The 16,950-nt window shown below is 41.4% G+C and overlaps 1 protein-coding gene across 2 annotated transcripts in view; it reads right to left on the bottom strand.

Moving 5' to 3' along the window:
- LOC119654386 (MAGE-like protein 2) overlaps window positions 1-16,950 on the bottom strand; it is a 37,505-nt gene that overhangs the window by 5,494 nt on the left and 15,061 nt on the right. Inside the window, exons 4-8 of one of the 2 annotated variants that reach the window (XM_038059754.1) lie at window positions 16,153-16,914; window positions 15,090-16,058; window positions 10,733-11,052; window positions 10,572-10,663; window positions 1,989-2,131 (exon numbers count right to left, since the gene is read on the bottom strand). In XM_038059754.1, coding sequence (XP_037915682.1) covers window positions 1,989-2,131; window positions 10,572-10,663; window positions 10,733-11,052; window positions 15,090-16,058; window positions 16,153-16,914 — 2,286 coding nt within the window. The remainder of the gene's footprint in view (window positions 1-1,988; window positions 2,132-10,571; window positions 10,664-10,732; window positions 11,053-15,089; window positions 16,059-16,152; window positions 16,915-16,950) is intronic. The other variant, XM_038059755.1, reaches the window with a different exon arrangement.

Genomic DNA, 16,950 nt, shown 5'->3' on the forward strand with positions numbered 1-16,950 from the left:
GACTACGTGAGTCCGGATGCTAGGCAGCGAAGTCCTACGGCCACAATAACATCCAAGACGAAATACCTGGGGAAATCTGGGCATTCCCCACGGACTATGACACATGCAAGCTGAACTTCACGAGAAACTTTGCTGTGGACTTTCCAACGAGGGCAAAATGGAAGACCGGCGGCGTGTTGCAAAGTTGACTCAGTATTCTTTACCGATGGATCTAAGACCGCCTGTGGAGTCGGCGCGGGGGTTTTCTCGAATACATAATATATCCAAGTCGTATTGTCTTTCAGGTTTCGCTAGTGTAATCCAAGCGGAAGTGCTGGCGATATTGGAAATCTGTCGATTGCTGGAGCGAGATTCGAATCCCAAGGGTATCATAGCCATCCTAACCTTGTACTCAGCGATGACATCTTCCAGCTTAGTGGGGTAGTGCAGAGGCGCGCTCATCGTCTGGGCAGCACGCTCAAGGTCACCCTGGGTTCCCGGGCATAGGAACATAGAGGGAAATGGGCGGGCTGACCGATTGGCCAGGCGAGACTCTGCTCTTGGCAGCCCTTCCGTGAATACCAGTTCGGCATACCCTACAATTCGCATTGCCGAAGCTGCGGAGAAGGAAGGAAAACCTTCATGCACTTTCTATGCGATTGTCCAGCTCTAGCTAGGGTCGGGCTACGGACACTAGGTAAACCTTTCTTTGCAGACCTCAGGGAGATTTCTAGCTGCAGGGTAGGAGAACTGCTTTCCTTCCTTGTCAAAGCCGGCGATCGAAGAATGTCCTCGTACATTGAGAATTATTAGGAAGCACTTAAAATGTGCTTTCATTCACCGCTGGGACAAGAGTGTCCTAAACGCCTGCTTCGGTTTCTTATTATTTGATGTCATTCTGCTTCAGTTTCACTATTTTTACAATTGACTGGTCAAAACGTGTCAAATGGTATTGCTGCTTTAAGTACTTCGTCCGAATGTTCCAGACATAGAGTGAAAGACGTATCTATTTAAACCAGAACCACAGCAGAACATGTACGCAGTGCACTTAAAGGAAAATGAAAGGTGTATTGCATCGTGGATTGTTAGATACAAGGAAAGTCTCGAGAGTTCTCTGTGTTGAATTTCATTGGTACGCTTGAAGTGAGTTATCATGAAAAAGTGATCAAAGTGAGAAAATTATATTAAGGTGCCACATTTTGCTATATCGAGTAAAAATAAGTATAAAACGAGTAGTTATATTCCATCTGCTATATTCTGCTTTCTCCTTCAGAGCATCATTTGCTCTAATTCACGCAGCTAGTCCCTTCCAAAGGTTCTGAAAACTCGCAAAAACTCATTTGTACAACCAATACTAAGCGGGGGGCCACTCTTCTCAATTGATAAATGTTTAACCAAATACTCATTTGTAATTAATAACTTTTACATTAAAATGAATTTGTTCAATGTTAGACAATATAAAATGCCAATTGCCAAAAGGGATAAGTTTTGCTAAATTCATAATAGATGAGCTGGAAACAAAGTGAAGACTACTTTTGACGTTCGATGAGCGCATACGTTGCTTTTGAGTCGTCCAGTTTAATTGAAAGCACATGTTCCAATATTAGAAACATTTAAAGCACATAAATCCAAACTTCCTTTATAAAACATGCAACTAAATGAAAAAAAATTGCTAAAATAATTCTGCTTGAAATGTTGTTGCTATCTCCATCGCCCTGGACTGAACCTGAAAATTTATCCTTGTTGCCTTAACTATAATTTAGATTCACTGAAAAACTTTTCCTAAATACAAATTTCCAAAATGTAGATTCTGTGATTCGGTGGCAATTAATAAACAAACCAAGACACAGCGTCTACATCCAAAAACTTATTTTTCGATTTCAAACTCTATAACCGCAGATCTCAGGATATTTTTGTTGATGTTGCTAATTCTAATTCTTAATAGTCATAATAATAGTATGATAACACTTGATATTTTACGGGATTGTGTTCTCTAAATTATACGATACCTTGGCCAGCATTGCTTGAAGATGAACCGTTTGTTGTTTGTATTACTGGCAAATTGCCGTGCGACGCCAAAGGCATAGGTGGAGCTTGATGAAGCGATTGTTGAAGTTGATTCGGATGCATCGGCTGATTTTGATCCCTTTGGCTTTAATATTTTATTATTGTATTTAGTTACAGGAAATTTGGACTAAATTAATTTGAATAAATATAAAATTTAAATATTGTAATAAAATTCGTTTTTGGCCTTATAAATATCATAAGATTTAATGTAAGTAAAATGAGTATATATATGTAAATATATCATTGTTTCACGAACATTCAATAATTTGAAAACCAGCCATGAAGTTTGGGAGAACTACTAAAATCACCTGCGCCTGTATGAGAAGAATCGCGATTGTATGTAGGAAACAAGTTAGAAAAAGGATTGTACTAAGATTCAAAACTGGTGTAATTGATTAACTTAATCTATATTCGCAATACTAGCCAGTTAGTAGTTTATATCCTATTGAGATTATCATCACCATGTGAAAAGGGGGAACAAAAACTAATTACACTTAATAAATGTGCAATATTCTGAAATCCAAATAAAAATTCGCTGACGCTGTAAACACTTAATTTGCCGATGAAGTTGAAATAACCAATTTATAGCAATGATTGTATCCGTTTTAATAATTCCGCATAACCGATTAAAGGCTAACTGTATCTGGTCAACTATGCAAGCAATATGAAACCATTTGCTGTACCCAAGGAGTGTACATTAAATTTTAAAATCTGAAATGCTTTAACAGTTTACACTGCGTAATACGTTTATTTTTTGGCAATGTTTACTTTACAATGAATGAACGAACATAATGATCTGTAAAATACAAATATTACTATCTCTGTCGAACAAACCGATGATATTGTTAATAAAATTTCAATGGAGGATTACTCGTAATTAATTTTCACAACCTGCTGCTCTTAGTTGACCTATGTTTTCGATAACCAATTCTGATATTTGGACAACAAATAACATTCTGAATAATTCATTGATAGGGATGAGGGTTGGTTAATTCGATAAGAAAAATGAAAATGTGAAGTGAAAGACTGGACTATTTGCTGGCAGTGCATTCAAAGTTGATCTCTTGATGAAATTATAAATAAATCCATTCTCAATTATTGAGATTGAAGCCAGCCGTATATACGTAGGAGTGATGGACCAATATCGCAATCTCTTAGGAGCATAGAGTGACTGACGTCCTTAAGAGTAGTATACATGTTTTAATACACCAACAAACTACATTATATATTTTTTGAGAATACCGGAAGATGGAACTATTCCCAGCGATCGTAGTTATTGCCATGGCTCTAGTTATCACACTGGTATTTACTTGGAGTACTTCCGTTGAGATTCCATCATCTACGACGATTTTCCGAAAAGCTTGCACTTTTCCTCCGCGTTTCTAGACCGCATAGTTTTAATGCGACCTACAAGTCAGCCATCGTGGAACAGTGAGTTCTATTGAATGACTTAATTCGGAATAATGTCGTCGTCTTTCCTCATTGTGTCATCTATCCATTGCCTTTTCCGCTTTCTTATCAACACGATCATGAATACCTGAAGTTCTTCATTTAAAATGGCAGGGATGGATTAATGAAAGTTTAGAGCTATGAAACTTGGAGACTTTGAGTAACAATGGTGGTCACTTTTCATATGCAATTCACATATAGTAGAACACAGTTCTATTCACGCCGAGCAACCTCAACTTGACGTTAAAGTTGAGATAGTTGTTTTTCGAAATTTTAGACAAAACAACGAAGTGGATTGAATGTTGTTAATGCGATATCAAGTTCGATGATATGATCGACAGAACGATGCTTCTTAGATATACAAATGGTTGGACGCCTTCGTTATTCTTCCCATTGATGCAAATAGAAAGAGTTCGACGATGAGTCAGACTGAAACCTTTGGTTTTGCTGGTTTTGCTTACTAGTGCGATTTAGCTGCCTCATTTTCCCAATCGAAACCGATCTATGACCAGATGGGAAGGTAAGCAGCTGCCATTAACATTGTCGGAGTGTTTGAGGAAGGATGCCATAGTCCATCATCCCGTCCACGTCCTTCAGTCAAAGCAGCATTAAAGAAGGCTACCCATAACAACAAGAAATACATAATATCGTTGACAACTCTGACTGATCCACTAGTTTCTCCAGAATGTTTTTTCTGCGTAGAATATTTCGGATATTTTCCCTGTTTATGCTGTTGAAAATTTTCTCGAAATCGATGAAGAGGAGGTGAAGGGATATTAATGTGGCCGATACAGGAGAATACAGTGCGAAACAAGCCTGACCGCCTGATACGAAGGCTTGTCATATGGTTGAGAATCGTGCTTTACTGTTCCTTCCACGTATTCTGCGAGGTTCATCGTGAATGAGAAATCTATCATTAACGACCGACCCGGGACCGTCGAAAATCCTACTACTATCTACCAGCTTTTTCGTGATGCGGTATATGGTAGCAAACTTCTACTTCCCTCATCAGCGTAACAGTGATCACACTTTTTCACGGTAACGGAACTCCAACGTGTCGATTTTATTCCCACCTGCAGCCATCGATAAAGCCCTCAGCTCTTTACGTTCACTAATTCGTCTACAAGATGTCATACACGACCAGGTCTTGTAACGGTGTTTTGGAACGCACTCCGTCCGCACCAGAGATAAAAGCACTTTTAATGGTTTAGAGTTGGTTTCGTTTGCATAGAACGAAAGTTTTCCCGCTAATAGATAATTCGTATCGCTCTTATTGAATATGGGGGGGTCGATGCTCTGCTCCCCTGTAGGCAGGTACAGTAGTGACACGCCAATGTTAGGATCGCTTTCGTTACGTACATTCAAAAGACAACTCCTAAATCTACTGCTTATGGCGATATAGTCAATCTGTTTAGAAGTTTGTTGTCGGTCAGTCAAAACTCAACTGACCTTGGGGTTGCTCTGTTTTTGAACCGATGACGAGGCGGCAAAAGTTTCAGAAATCTACAAACCTTCCAAAACTTCCCCTGCTATCCGAGCCCATCTTGGCACAATAACAATATCACCGTTGGAAAGTCTCTCTTGAACTGCGTGCTATTGTCTATGGAAACCATCTTTCCTCCATATTGTAATGCTCTTAGTTTAAAGCGAAATGTTACAGCCAAGATCCTGTCAGAAACCCCGTTCCCTGTTCAAGAAAATTCACCGTGCGGTAGTTGTCAACAACGCTCTGGCGAAATGAAATTGACGTCTGTTAATGCCGGGTTTTCTAGAGTACAGCACCGTAAGAGGGAGAAAGTCCCATCATCGCACTTCTCTTAAGCTGAGAATGACTGACTTAAATCAATGAAGTTTTCGTTCAGGTTGAAGAATTCAACCCTTTTGAGATATTTCGATACCGTCGTCGAGGATTGTTTCGATGAGTAGTGATCTAGACTCCGCAATAATCCGAAGGATGTTAATGTGGTTGCCAAAAGAGGAGTCCAAACGAAAACCAGCTTGCTCTTTGTCGATCAAACTTTTGAAATGCTTTTTGATGTGTTCCAAGACGATTTTAGTCAATATCTTTGTGACAAAATGACTGCAAGGAGCATGCAGATACCGCTCCAGTTGTCGCACTCATGACCCCTTCGGTCTTTCTTAAGAATCTTAACCATCATCCCCTCTTTCCGCACGCTGGGAAAGTTCTAAAATCCTTAAGATTAATGAATGAGAGGAAGTAGCAACTCGGCAGGAGCTGCGTGGAATAGTTCCTTAGAAAGACTGTCAAGGCCACCGGCTTCACTCCATTTAAGGGTTTTGATAGCCATATCATCCACAAAAGGTGGATCTTCATCAGATGCTATACGATTCGGAATAGTGGTGAATTGTTCTTTCCACGCGTTCAGCTGTTCATCATCTTGGTTAGCTTATCTTCTCTAACGTACTGGTGGAATTTTCTTTTTGTCGTACTTTTTCATGTCGCGTTCACCCCTGCTCGCAGATAACGACAGAAGTCCCAACTTATTTACCTTTCCTTTTGCACACTCAAACAGGTTTTTTAAAGTCTTTTTGGGATGTGCCCGACAACTTCAGCCGCGCTAAAGATAAAGATACTTTTGATGGCAACCCAATGTTCATCAATATTCTCAGGCGGGATTTAAAGTTTGGGTCGCCTACATAGCAAGAGAGCTTTCCCACCGCCGGTCCTCAACTAGATCACGGAAACGCCCCATAATGAATTTGATGGGGGGCATGGCTCTGTTCCCGTGCAAGTGGATGTAGTAGTGACACGCAGGCGAAGGAAAGGCAACCGTGTGTTTGTGGTGGTAATCGCGCCTTTATGTATAATCGCAAACACGAACTGATGGCGAATTATATCTAACTGAAATTCGCCTTACATATTCAAACCCAAACTAGACCAAAGCAAAATTATTTTAAGGAAGTCCTAAGTCCGCATCCAGTTGATGTAAGAACCGGTCATGCTGTTCCCAGGCAGAGGTGAGGTAGCGTCTGATGAGTTATATCTGCCGTGGACGAAACCGTCAGTCCACTTTTTTGATTTTCTTTTTACCATAGATATTGTTCCTATGAAATCTTTAGGCTGTATCACCTGCGCCCACCAAAACCTATTAAGCGGGATTTTATCCATAACCAAATTTTGTCATTATGCGGTTTCATCCATATTCTTGTAGAACCAAAAATGTTTCTATCTAACGCGGCTGGAGTTCGCAATTTTTCTTGCTAAGAACCCAAGTGGCAAGTCTTGCACAGCAAGAGTTTAGCCCTATGATGAAATGTTTCTAGCGAAGAAACTGAAATAGTCGCTGTTGGTGCCCAACAACCGTGCGCGTATTTCTTCGTCGTAGTTGTTATCGGTTGTAAAAAGAATTGCAGACATAGGAGTCCGCAATTTTTGTGTATTCCCTATCTATGATATCTGTGGATTCTTTATCTGTTTCTTCTTCTTCAGTCATTGTCCCGTTCAGAAGCGGGTTTGGCTCGTCTTGATCGATTTTGCCATTTTAGTCGGTAGAATCGAAAGCCTTTTAAATTACCAACTAGCGCATTAAGACAGCTGATAATTGATTTCAACCAAGATAATTATTAAGGTGAAGCGCATATATGGCGAAGAAAAATTGTACACCCCTCCTTTTGTATGTACACCATAAAACTCAGCGTAGAGCGATGCTACTCACTACACGCAAGGGGATGCACAGTTTCCCCATTTCCACCAAATTTCGTATTAATAGGAGTAACTTTTCTGAGGAAATGTGTGTGACAAACAGACAGTGAACCGGTTTTAATAGTTTTGTTTTCAACAAAACTTTAACTAGGGGCGGGCATAGGTGCAAAATAAATTGCCTTCGTTCCCATAAAGATCTAATGAAGCGAAAATGACTAGAAACGCGGCGTTTCTAGTCCGACTACCTTCGCTCGGTAGGGATCGCATTCAACAAGTTTTCTTTACAGATGGAAAGGCCTCTATTGTTGGAGCTGATCATAATCGTAAAAATCAACGCCAGCTTCCTAAAAAAGATTGAGAAGTCAGTTGTTGCAAAAACTATCGCCAGTAGCTACTTTCCAGTTTCAGTAGTGGTGTGGGTAGGAAATTGTGTTTCAGGAAAACGCCATTGGTTTTCATCGGCAAGAATGTTAAAGTAAATGCAGAAAACCATTTTAAGATATGTTGTGAAGCCATGGTTTTGGCATTGACAGAGGCAGTTTTGGCCTGCAATAAGACTGGGCTTCTGTTCACTCGGCTAGGTTCTAAAACATGTGAAGAACTTCCCGGGATTTAGCGACAACGATGTTTTGCCCTTCAAAATTTACTAAAATTGAACCCCATGGATTATTCTACCTGGTCAATCTTGAAGCAAAAGATGTCAGGGATGAGGTACAATAGAATGGACGCATTCAAAACTACATTGACACCATCATGGAGCGAGATTACCACTAAGTGGTGCACGACCGTAATCGAAAATTTTCAAGCGGGGCAATGTATTGAAGTCCGCGGTATTGACTTCGAGATTTTGCTGTGTTTTTTATTTTTATATCATTTAATATCGTATTAACAAATTATACTTCATAATAAGTTTCACATACCTTTTGAATAAATATAAAATAAATCGTTAAATATTTGTGAAATTTTTGACAGAAAAAGTTGACTGACGGTTTCGTCCAGGGCAAAGGCAACTCGCACACGCCTCACTTCTGCCCAGGGAGCAGCGTGGAAAACTTGTGTATTTCTTTTATAAAGTGATTTGAGTGTGCATTTGTCCCATTAGTATATAGCACGAAATATATGCATATATTATGTGAAAACATCCACTTTCAAGTGATATTGGCAATACAAGTCTTGAATTTACACAGGGCAACTTTGACCTGTTATAACTTTTTTAATAATAGTGCTATTTTCACTATTTGGCAGGATGAACTTAAGGGGGATGCCACTCACGGTCACACTGCTCCCAGGGCAGAGGTGAGGCAGCGTCTGACGAGTTGCCTCTGCCCTGGACGAAATCGTTTGTCCTATATAACTTAAGGGGGGTTTTCAGCCAATTACTAAAAATTATAGTAATGTACTATTATTAACTTTATTTGAACAGGTATCGGTATGGAGAGTATTTCGGAGCCTAGGCACCGTGGCGGCCTCTTAATTTTTTTTTCACATGTTTCGGTTAAGTAGTTTCTGAGAATGGGTCCGTTAAAGAAATGGTCACTTTCAATCTCCGCACTCCTCACATTTCGAACAAATGTCAAAACTAGGACCGATTTCGAAAAGTACTGTGACTATATTTGATGAAAAAAAAGTTTACGCCCCCCTTTTGCTTGCATGGGGAGCCCGCCCCCCCGTCAAATTCGAAGTAAAAGGATGTAATTCACTGTATGCGTGGGCGTTCACAGTTCCCACCTTTTTACTAAATTTGACGTAAATTGCTATAACCATTTCCGAGAAAAATGCGTATGACGGACAGACAGAGAAACAGTCAGTAAACCGATTTTAATAAGGTTTTGTGTTTACACAAAATTACTTTCGCGACACAATTATTCAAAAACTACTAATCCAACTAACACCTAATTTAGATTATGTACTTATTCATTATGATAAAAGCTAGCCACTTACTGAAGGGTTTTAAATTCTCCGATAAGTTTTTTCAATAAATTTTTACTATATTGTTCTAAAACGAAATCAAGAAATTGTGCACTGCAACTGTATGTAACCCCTTAATGTATGTCGTGTTATATATGTTTTGAAAACTTATTTTATTGTTAATATTTTGAGGTATAAACATTTTTTAAGTCTTTATATTTTTCCAGTTGCGATTTGTTTGTTTAATTGTTTAAAGCCTACCGAAACAAGCCAAAGCATGTGCACTGCTTGGGTTAGCAGTCTGTGAATTTTTGTCAGCCCTAATTTGTGAGGCAAGCTCTGTGTCACTGCATTGAAATGTGTCCCATCAATCCACTTGGGAATTTACGCCCGACTCAAATTTTTCGAAACCAACGATTACGTTGCAATTTCATAAACTCGACACACCTAGCAAGCGCGATAAAATAGTTTCACACGAGCTAAATGAAGTGCAAAAAACCCGACTTCGGTTCGTCAAAAAATGAATCGATTGTCAACGGCTAATCTCATTTCTGCTTGAAGTCAGGTCAATTTCAGATGAATTTCACACCCGAAAATTTTTTTAATGATTTTTTTATACTTGTAGAGGTTGTACACTGGAAATTCCTTCCCTCAAGTCGACCGGGTACAATAGAATCTGGCCGAAAACGACGTTAACCCAATTTTCATGTTTCAAATTGCGCCAAGTTGAACGAGTTTCGCTGGAAACTTCTCATTCGCCCACCATATAGCCCCGATATCGCTCAATCGGACTACCACCCTCCTAGGTCGCTGGAAAATTCTGTGTGTGTCGCGTTTTAGTTATCAGAGAAGGTATTGGTGATTGAGAACTAGACTGTTTACGTCGTAAAGGCGATTCATTGACGACAAAGACAATCTTATGCATATATTGTTACTTTAAATTAAAATTAAAGAAAAAGTCATTTGAGAATTTAATCGTCGCTTCACGTATCAGTAAGATCATCATGCTAGCTAACATCCCGAAGCGGATACATTTTCATCTCGGGCTACTTGAATTCACGGAAGAAAGTTAGGATTCTCATTCTTTGAAATGAATTTCTGTAAAACGAAGCTTATGAACGCTTGCTATCTCCTGGGGCAGATAAAATTTAATATGGATAATAATTTTGAATGATAGCATCCTCCAGTTTTCAAATCGATGACCGCTAGATCTTTTGTTTTAAAAACAAAAACTGACTTAAATATAAAATGATTGTTTCAAATTGAATCAACAGGTATTTGTGCAAAAGTAATTGAATTTTGATAATCAACTAAATTAGGAGCAAAGTCAGTAAGCAAATGCAATAGTCTGGACACGATGTAGATAGTTGTATCTTAAAATATTCAAATATGTACACGACAATAATAATCTCAATCACTTCACCCTATACCTGCTACGCACTATTATTCCTGTTTTCAAGTCTAACCTAATAAATCGATAGACATTAAAGCACGTAACACTCACCCCATTCCCATTCTCGGTTGATGATTTAGTAATGCCGAATCGTCATTTTCATGCTTGCGTTTCTGTCCAAGTCTAATGGTCTGTTCTTGATACTAAAACATTAAGATGCAAAAAATGATATCAAACCATTTCGGTGACAATAGAAACCATATGAATCTTACCAAAATAGATTTTATTTGTGATTGCTGTTGTGTCGGGAACGTGCCGACAACAGTTTGCTGATACGATATTTGAGGTTGTTGCTGTTGAATCATATTGAATTGTTGTTGGGGTTGAGCAGCGGTTACATGGCCACTCATCATTTGTGTTTGTTCAATAGTTTGCGGTGGTGGCAGTTGCTGAACTAACTGCGGCTGAAATTGGACTTGAACTTGTGGGTTGAATGCCACTGCTAGGGGATGCTGTTGTCCTGGCTGTGCTGATGTTGCTTGACTGACAAGAGTTGGGGGTGGTATTGCACGAAAATCAGTTCCATTATGAGCTGTGGGGAGAATAAATTGTATTGGAATATTAATGAGCATGAATAATGATATTACAATCCAGATTTTATCATTCACTTCCATTTGCTGCAAGGAATTTCAAAAATCATTTTCAATGTCTCAACATTTAGAATTACTTGGCAGGAGGATATCTTAGCGAAGGACACCAGTTGCAATCGATGGCCTAATTTATCTGGTCTACTAATACATAATTCCGGATTTTCCCTTTTTATAAATTAAAAAGCGTTCATTAATAGCCGGGCTCTGATTGTGGTCACAAAATCAATCACTGTCTTAAGAAGACCGTGAGATTAAGTCGTCCAGACAGGTGCTCACGTAAAACCCTCAAGGACTCACTGGCCTTTAATCATTTCAGAACCTAACTATAAAAAGGAACTAATAATATCAAAGAAGACGAGACTTTGCCTGAAATGGAGCGACAGCGTAGGTCAGGAAGACAGCTTTTAGGAATATCGAATTGGTGGACCTCGGGGCAAAATCGGGTTGTCTGGAGTTCCTTAGTATGGCAGGCCTAGACCGGACACCGGTTGTTGCGCCGTTGATGGTGATGAATAATATCAATATGCATAGTTTTCGGAGAACCGTATTTCCCAAACAATCAAAGACACAAACATGAAAAGAGGTACGAAAACGACTACAGTTTCGTACCATGGCAGAGCAAACTCATCACACGCTGCTACATCTCTGCCCTGGGAGCAGCGTGACCGAAGCGGCTCGCAGATGTTGTACGCTCCCTTTTATAATTCGTAAAACACAATAAGGGTACGAGTTATTATATATTCAGCGCAAATTTGTCCATAGTTCAGACAAAAGCTTGGCCGGAGCTAGACAATCCCCTCAATCCCTAAAAAGAAATAATCAAAGACATGTTTCACTTGATTTAATCTTTTATAACACTCGATTCAATCAGGGTTCTCACAATTCTTTATCAAAGCTCTTAATACTCTCCTCTAGAAGGCCAATTTCGAAGTTGAATTTACAAGGTGATATTTTAGTTGGCCTCCTCTGGCTGGCGGGCCAAACTAGAAGATCCTGAGACTGTTGATAAAAATATCTTGACATTTGTTCCTCAGTCTCACCTCAGGCCGTCAGCTGTTCTCTCCGGACTTAAATGCAGCGGCCGAGGCGAATCCTTTCTGGCGCCCAGGTTCGCGCCTCCATCCCTAGCTGGTACCTCGCAGATACAGGGAAGTAAACCGTCCGCGTGCCCCCCTCCTCCAATGGTGGTCATCGGGCGAATCTGACGATTCGCGGGTGCTTTTTCGAAGCGGTCGCCGGCTCGTTGAAGGCCTTCAGCCTCGACAAGGATACCCACTTGGGCCCGCCCCGAACGTCGAGCTTGAACGTGTGCTCGCCTCGTTCCAGCACCCTAGAGGGGCCCTCGTATGGTGGATGCAGGGGCCTCCAAGAGCCCTCCACCCTAACGAGGACCTGTCCACACGTCTCAAGATCCCTAGGGTGCTGACCTCCAATGTCGCGTGTCGGAACGGTAGAGTCGGCCGCATCCTCGAAACTGCGTCCCTGAGCAGACGCAGCATTCGAGAGTCGCTTAATCCTGCTCTGATGTCCAATACAGGGTCAACGGGAGGCGCAGATTCTCCCCGTACGCCATCTCCGTGGCGTTGGCCACGAACTCCTCTCGCTGTGCTGTGCGGAGGATGAAAGAGCCATTAGGGCAGCCTTCAGCGTCGGGTGCCCAAGTTCCAACCTACCATTGCCAAGGAGCTTTGTAAACTCCGTGAAAAGAGTAGATTCGAATTGCATTCTCTGGTCCGTGATGATAACGGCTGGAACAACAACAACAAAGTGCGGAATCTACTCTCGACAAAGGGCCTCGGCACATTATTGCGCCGTAAGATCAGAGGTATTGCTTTAGGTCCGTAAACCTGTCGATGATTGTGAAGCAATACTTGAATTGGTGTGAGTCTCGCAAAGGGCTGATGATGTCGAAGCGCTTGGTTGACCTAGGGAGTATAGCTACTTCCTTTCGAACGTGCTTGTTGACCTTGCACTTCTGGAACACTATGCACTGTCTTGCCCAAGACTTCATGTCCTTGTTCATGGACGGCCAGAAGTATTTATCAGTTACTAACCGGTTCCTTGTCCTGATGCGTGGATCGTGAATTGCGTGGAATACGAGCCAGAACCTGCCTAAGATGGAGCGATGGCGTAGGTCAGGACGCCAGACAGCTTTTAGGGATATCGAATTGGTGGACCTCGGCGTAAAACCAGGATGTCTGGAGTTCTTTATTAAGGCAGGCCTAGACCGGATATCGGTTGTTGCGCCGTTGATGATGATGATGATTTACCTGCGACAATCGGTCGGAATGAATGGCTTGGGTTCCTTATCTGAGGTCTCGCTGTTACTCTGCGAGACTTCAGATAAAATTTAAACAAGCGAATCCAAGAGTATCAACCGCTCTTATCTTTAGTTAAACGAATAAACAGACAGTGAGAATTCTTCAGAATAGCGAAGCCGAACCCTGCATAGCACGTTCACCACGCCTACGGGCGATCGTTCTTGCTTTGACAGAATGGGCTTTATTCCAGGTCTTCCCGAGAAGACTTCACTCTTCCTCTACTTTTCTACGCCAATGCGACTTTAGAGAAACTCACACGCCGGCCGCTCTGGGGAAGTGGGTTGCACTGCATGGCATAGCCAGCAATAAATTCGTCACCATCTCTTAAAGCATTACCTATCCACTACTACTTCCGCGTTCTGTGCGCCATCTCAGCTCATCGTTAGGCATTTTCCTAGGACGGTGTACTCTGCCTGCCTGAGTTGAGTAACAGTGGTGATCACCTTGCATGTGTTGCTCCCATATAACAGCATGGAGAGAAAATTGGCCCGGAACAACCTCAATGGGTGGTGTTAAAGTATCTGCATTTGCAAATTTTAGGCAAAACAGTGAAGTCGGATCAACCACTTTTAATCAAATCAGTGCCACCGTCGGCAAATAAAAAGGTTCCACGATAGCCAAATTGATTGACCCCGTGGATGTTCTGCCCCTTAAGGCAGATAGGAAGAGTGCGATGACCAGTCAGACTGAGTGAGAGGTTTGGTTCTGTTGGTATCTATCATCAGTCCCTCTCTGCTTGCCTTTATTTCCAACTTCAAAACGATTTAGCTTATGTCTATGATTCAGCGAGCAGACACATATCATCAGCATAGTCAAAGATATTTGAGGAAGGGGATCATAGTCCATTGAACGAAGAAGAAGGAATAGTATCCATGACAGAATGCAACCTTGCCAGACTCCGGTCTAAACTTGAAATGCGTCAGAAATTTTACCTCAATGGCCCACATGAGATTTACGCCGCAAGATCGTGTATTGCGTGGAATATTTCTCCGCGAAAATCGGTCGGAATGAACGGCTTGGGTTCCTTATCTGAGGTCTCGCTGTTACTCTGCAAGACCTCAGATAAGGGACAGATAAGATTTTGAGACGAAAACAGGAAACTCCTTGAATTTATAGTTGGAGTTTGCGTAGCCTTTTTGTGCCTCGGCGGTTGCCGTATAATCGACCGCGGCGGGGACTATGACCTCCGAGATCCAAGATAAAGTGTCTGCAACAACATTGTCTTTTCCAGACACGTGTTGGATATCAGAAGTGAACTGGCTGATATAAGTCAAGTGCCGAAGTTGGCGAGGGAACGCTTTGTTTTTCTAAGCGCGAAAGTAAGGGACTTGTGGTCCGTGAGCACGGCGTAGGCGTTGTAGTTGCTTTGAACCGGTTTGAGCTGTTTTGAAAAGAAGCTCAACGGTTGCCAGATTTGATTCACCCGTTTGTGAAGAGCGGCGCCTACCGCTGTATCTGAGGCCTTGACGAACACAGCTAGGGGTACATCTGGCTGAGGAAATACCAGTAATGTGGCACCAACAAGCTGCTGTTTGACTGTCTGTTCGCATCTCCGATGCGGGGGGAAGGGGGGATCTTTAACTATAGTTCCTGCGAGACTAATTTAAAGAGAACGGCAAACAAAAATAACCAAAATAGACATTTTGAATTTTACTTACCGATTTGTTGAGCCGTGGCAATTTGAACATTCTGAATCGTCCCATTCTGCGAAATATGCTGTATTGGAGACTGTTGAGTAAGCGTTGTTGTTGGCGGTGGTGCTTGCCACTGAGGAGTGGCATTAACTAGAAAGTGTTGTCCATTAGGGGCAGATACATGTATCGGTTGGCCGGCTTGTGTAATTTGTTGAATTGACACCGGCACTTGACTATAGATTTGATGTGTATGCGTCTGGGCAGTTGGCTGTGTTGTAATTAGAGTATTTCCAACAAAATGTTGAACACATGACATTGGTGGCGGTACTGCCATTATTGGCGGCGCCATCTGAGTTACTGGAAGAGTGATACTAGTAGCAACGGATGGCGGGGGATGTTTTATTGCTATTGTTTGTGGTTGGGGCGGTGGAACTGACAATGTTACATTTGCTGCCGTGGAAACTGTTTGGTTTTGGTTTCCAGATTCATTGTCACTATCATTCGAATGACTGTCACCTTCTGTCTTGATTTTAGGACTCTTTTGAGGACTTTCAGTCTGATCTCCCTCTGACTTTGTCTCTTCTTTATTATTATTATTTGATTCCTCTGAATTATTACTTTGGCTTGAGTTATCTTGCGTAGCCACTGTGGTTGTATTGGATGTTAACGCGGGAGGCATATTTTGAACTGAAAATCCAGGCGTCACTTGCATTTGAACCTGTTGAAGCTGAGGTGGTGGTTGAAAAATTATATTTGGGTTTGATGCGGTGATTTGCGTCTGAACTTGAGCATGTGGAGCTTGTTGCGAAGCTTGAGGTTGATGAATTATTGTTGGTGGTGGCATCATGTACGCGGTGCTACCTTGCACCGTAATATACTGCTGTGTCGGTGTCGCCTGAATTTGTTGCGCCTGCGGTTGCGGTTGAGTTTGTTGTACAATTCCTTGAATTTGTTGTTGTGGTTGATAAATATGCTGAATGGTTACTTGATTAGCTGTAAAATATATTATCATTTTTTTTCAGTTTATCAGGAATTTTCGTCTTAATTTTAATTATCTACATTTTTCGCTTTTTCACTAAGCACTTACGTTGCATTCCAGGATCCTGCTGTTGCACAGGTTGTTGAATGTACTGATACTGGTAGCCCTGCGGGTGGTTCAATACAATTTGAGTTGCTGCAGGTGGTTGGTGTTGCAGCTGTATATTGGGCGGAGGTTGTGTCAAATGAGCAGTTCCAGGGGCCGTTGGTGGAGGAGTTTGAAACTGGACAATTTGACCGGATTTTATAGGAATAGGTATCCCTGGCGGAGGGATATTAACATTCCCTAGGGCTGTTGCTTGCTGTTGCACTGGTTGCTGAATAACAACATTGCTCTGTTGTAACTGAATCGGTACCGTTTGTGGAATTATTTGTTGATGTATGATAGTTTGCTGTTGAGATTGAACAGTTTGAGGTGGACCACCTAAATTTGGCGGTGGATTCTGTTGTATGAAATTTTGTTGTACAATAGCTGCTTGATTTGCTTGTGATTCGAGCGAGTTTTGCTGAATTACAGGTGGAGGTACTAACATAGGGGGTGGCACATTCAAATGTGTTACGTGCTGCCCTTGCTGAATAATTGAATTATTGTTTGATATTGCAACGTTTTGAGTGTTCTGAGAGGTTTGTTGTTGTAAATGTACAACTTCTTGCTGCAGTGTTTCAATTAAATTTTTTGCTAATTGTTTAGCAGCTTGTAGTCCATCAAATCTTTGATGCTCTATAAATAAGTGTAGTGATTCTGGAGATTCGGTCCCTAGAACGGGATCAATAAATAAAGAACCTCTTCCTCGTAAGGTTGCAATAGCGCCTGTAAGAGATCCACATTTTCGGTGTTAAGCCATTT

This window comes from Hermetia illucens, chromosome 4 (assembly GCF_905115235.1).
Source record: "Hermetia illucens chromosome 4, iHerIll2.2.curated.20191125, whole genome shotgun sequence".
NCBI lineage: Eukaryota > Metazoa > Arthropoda > Insecta > Diptera > Stratiomyidae > Hermetia > Hermetia illucens.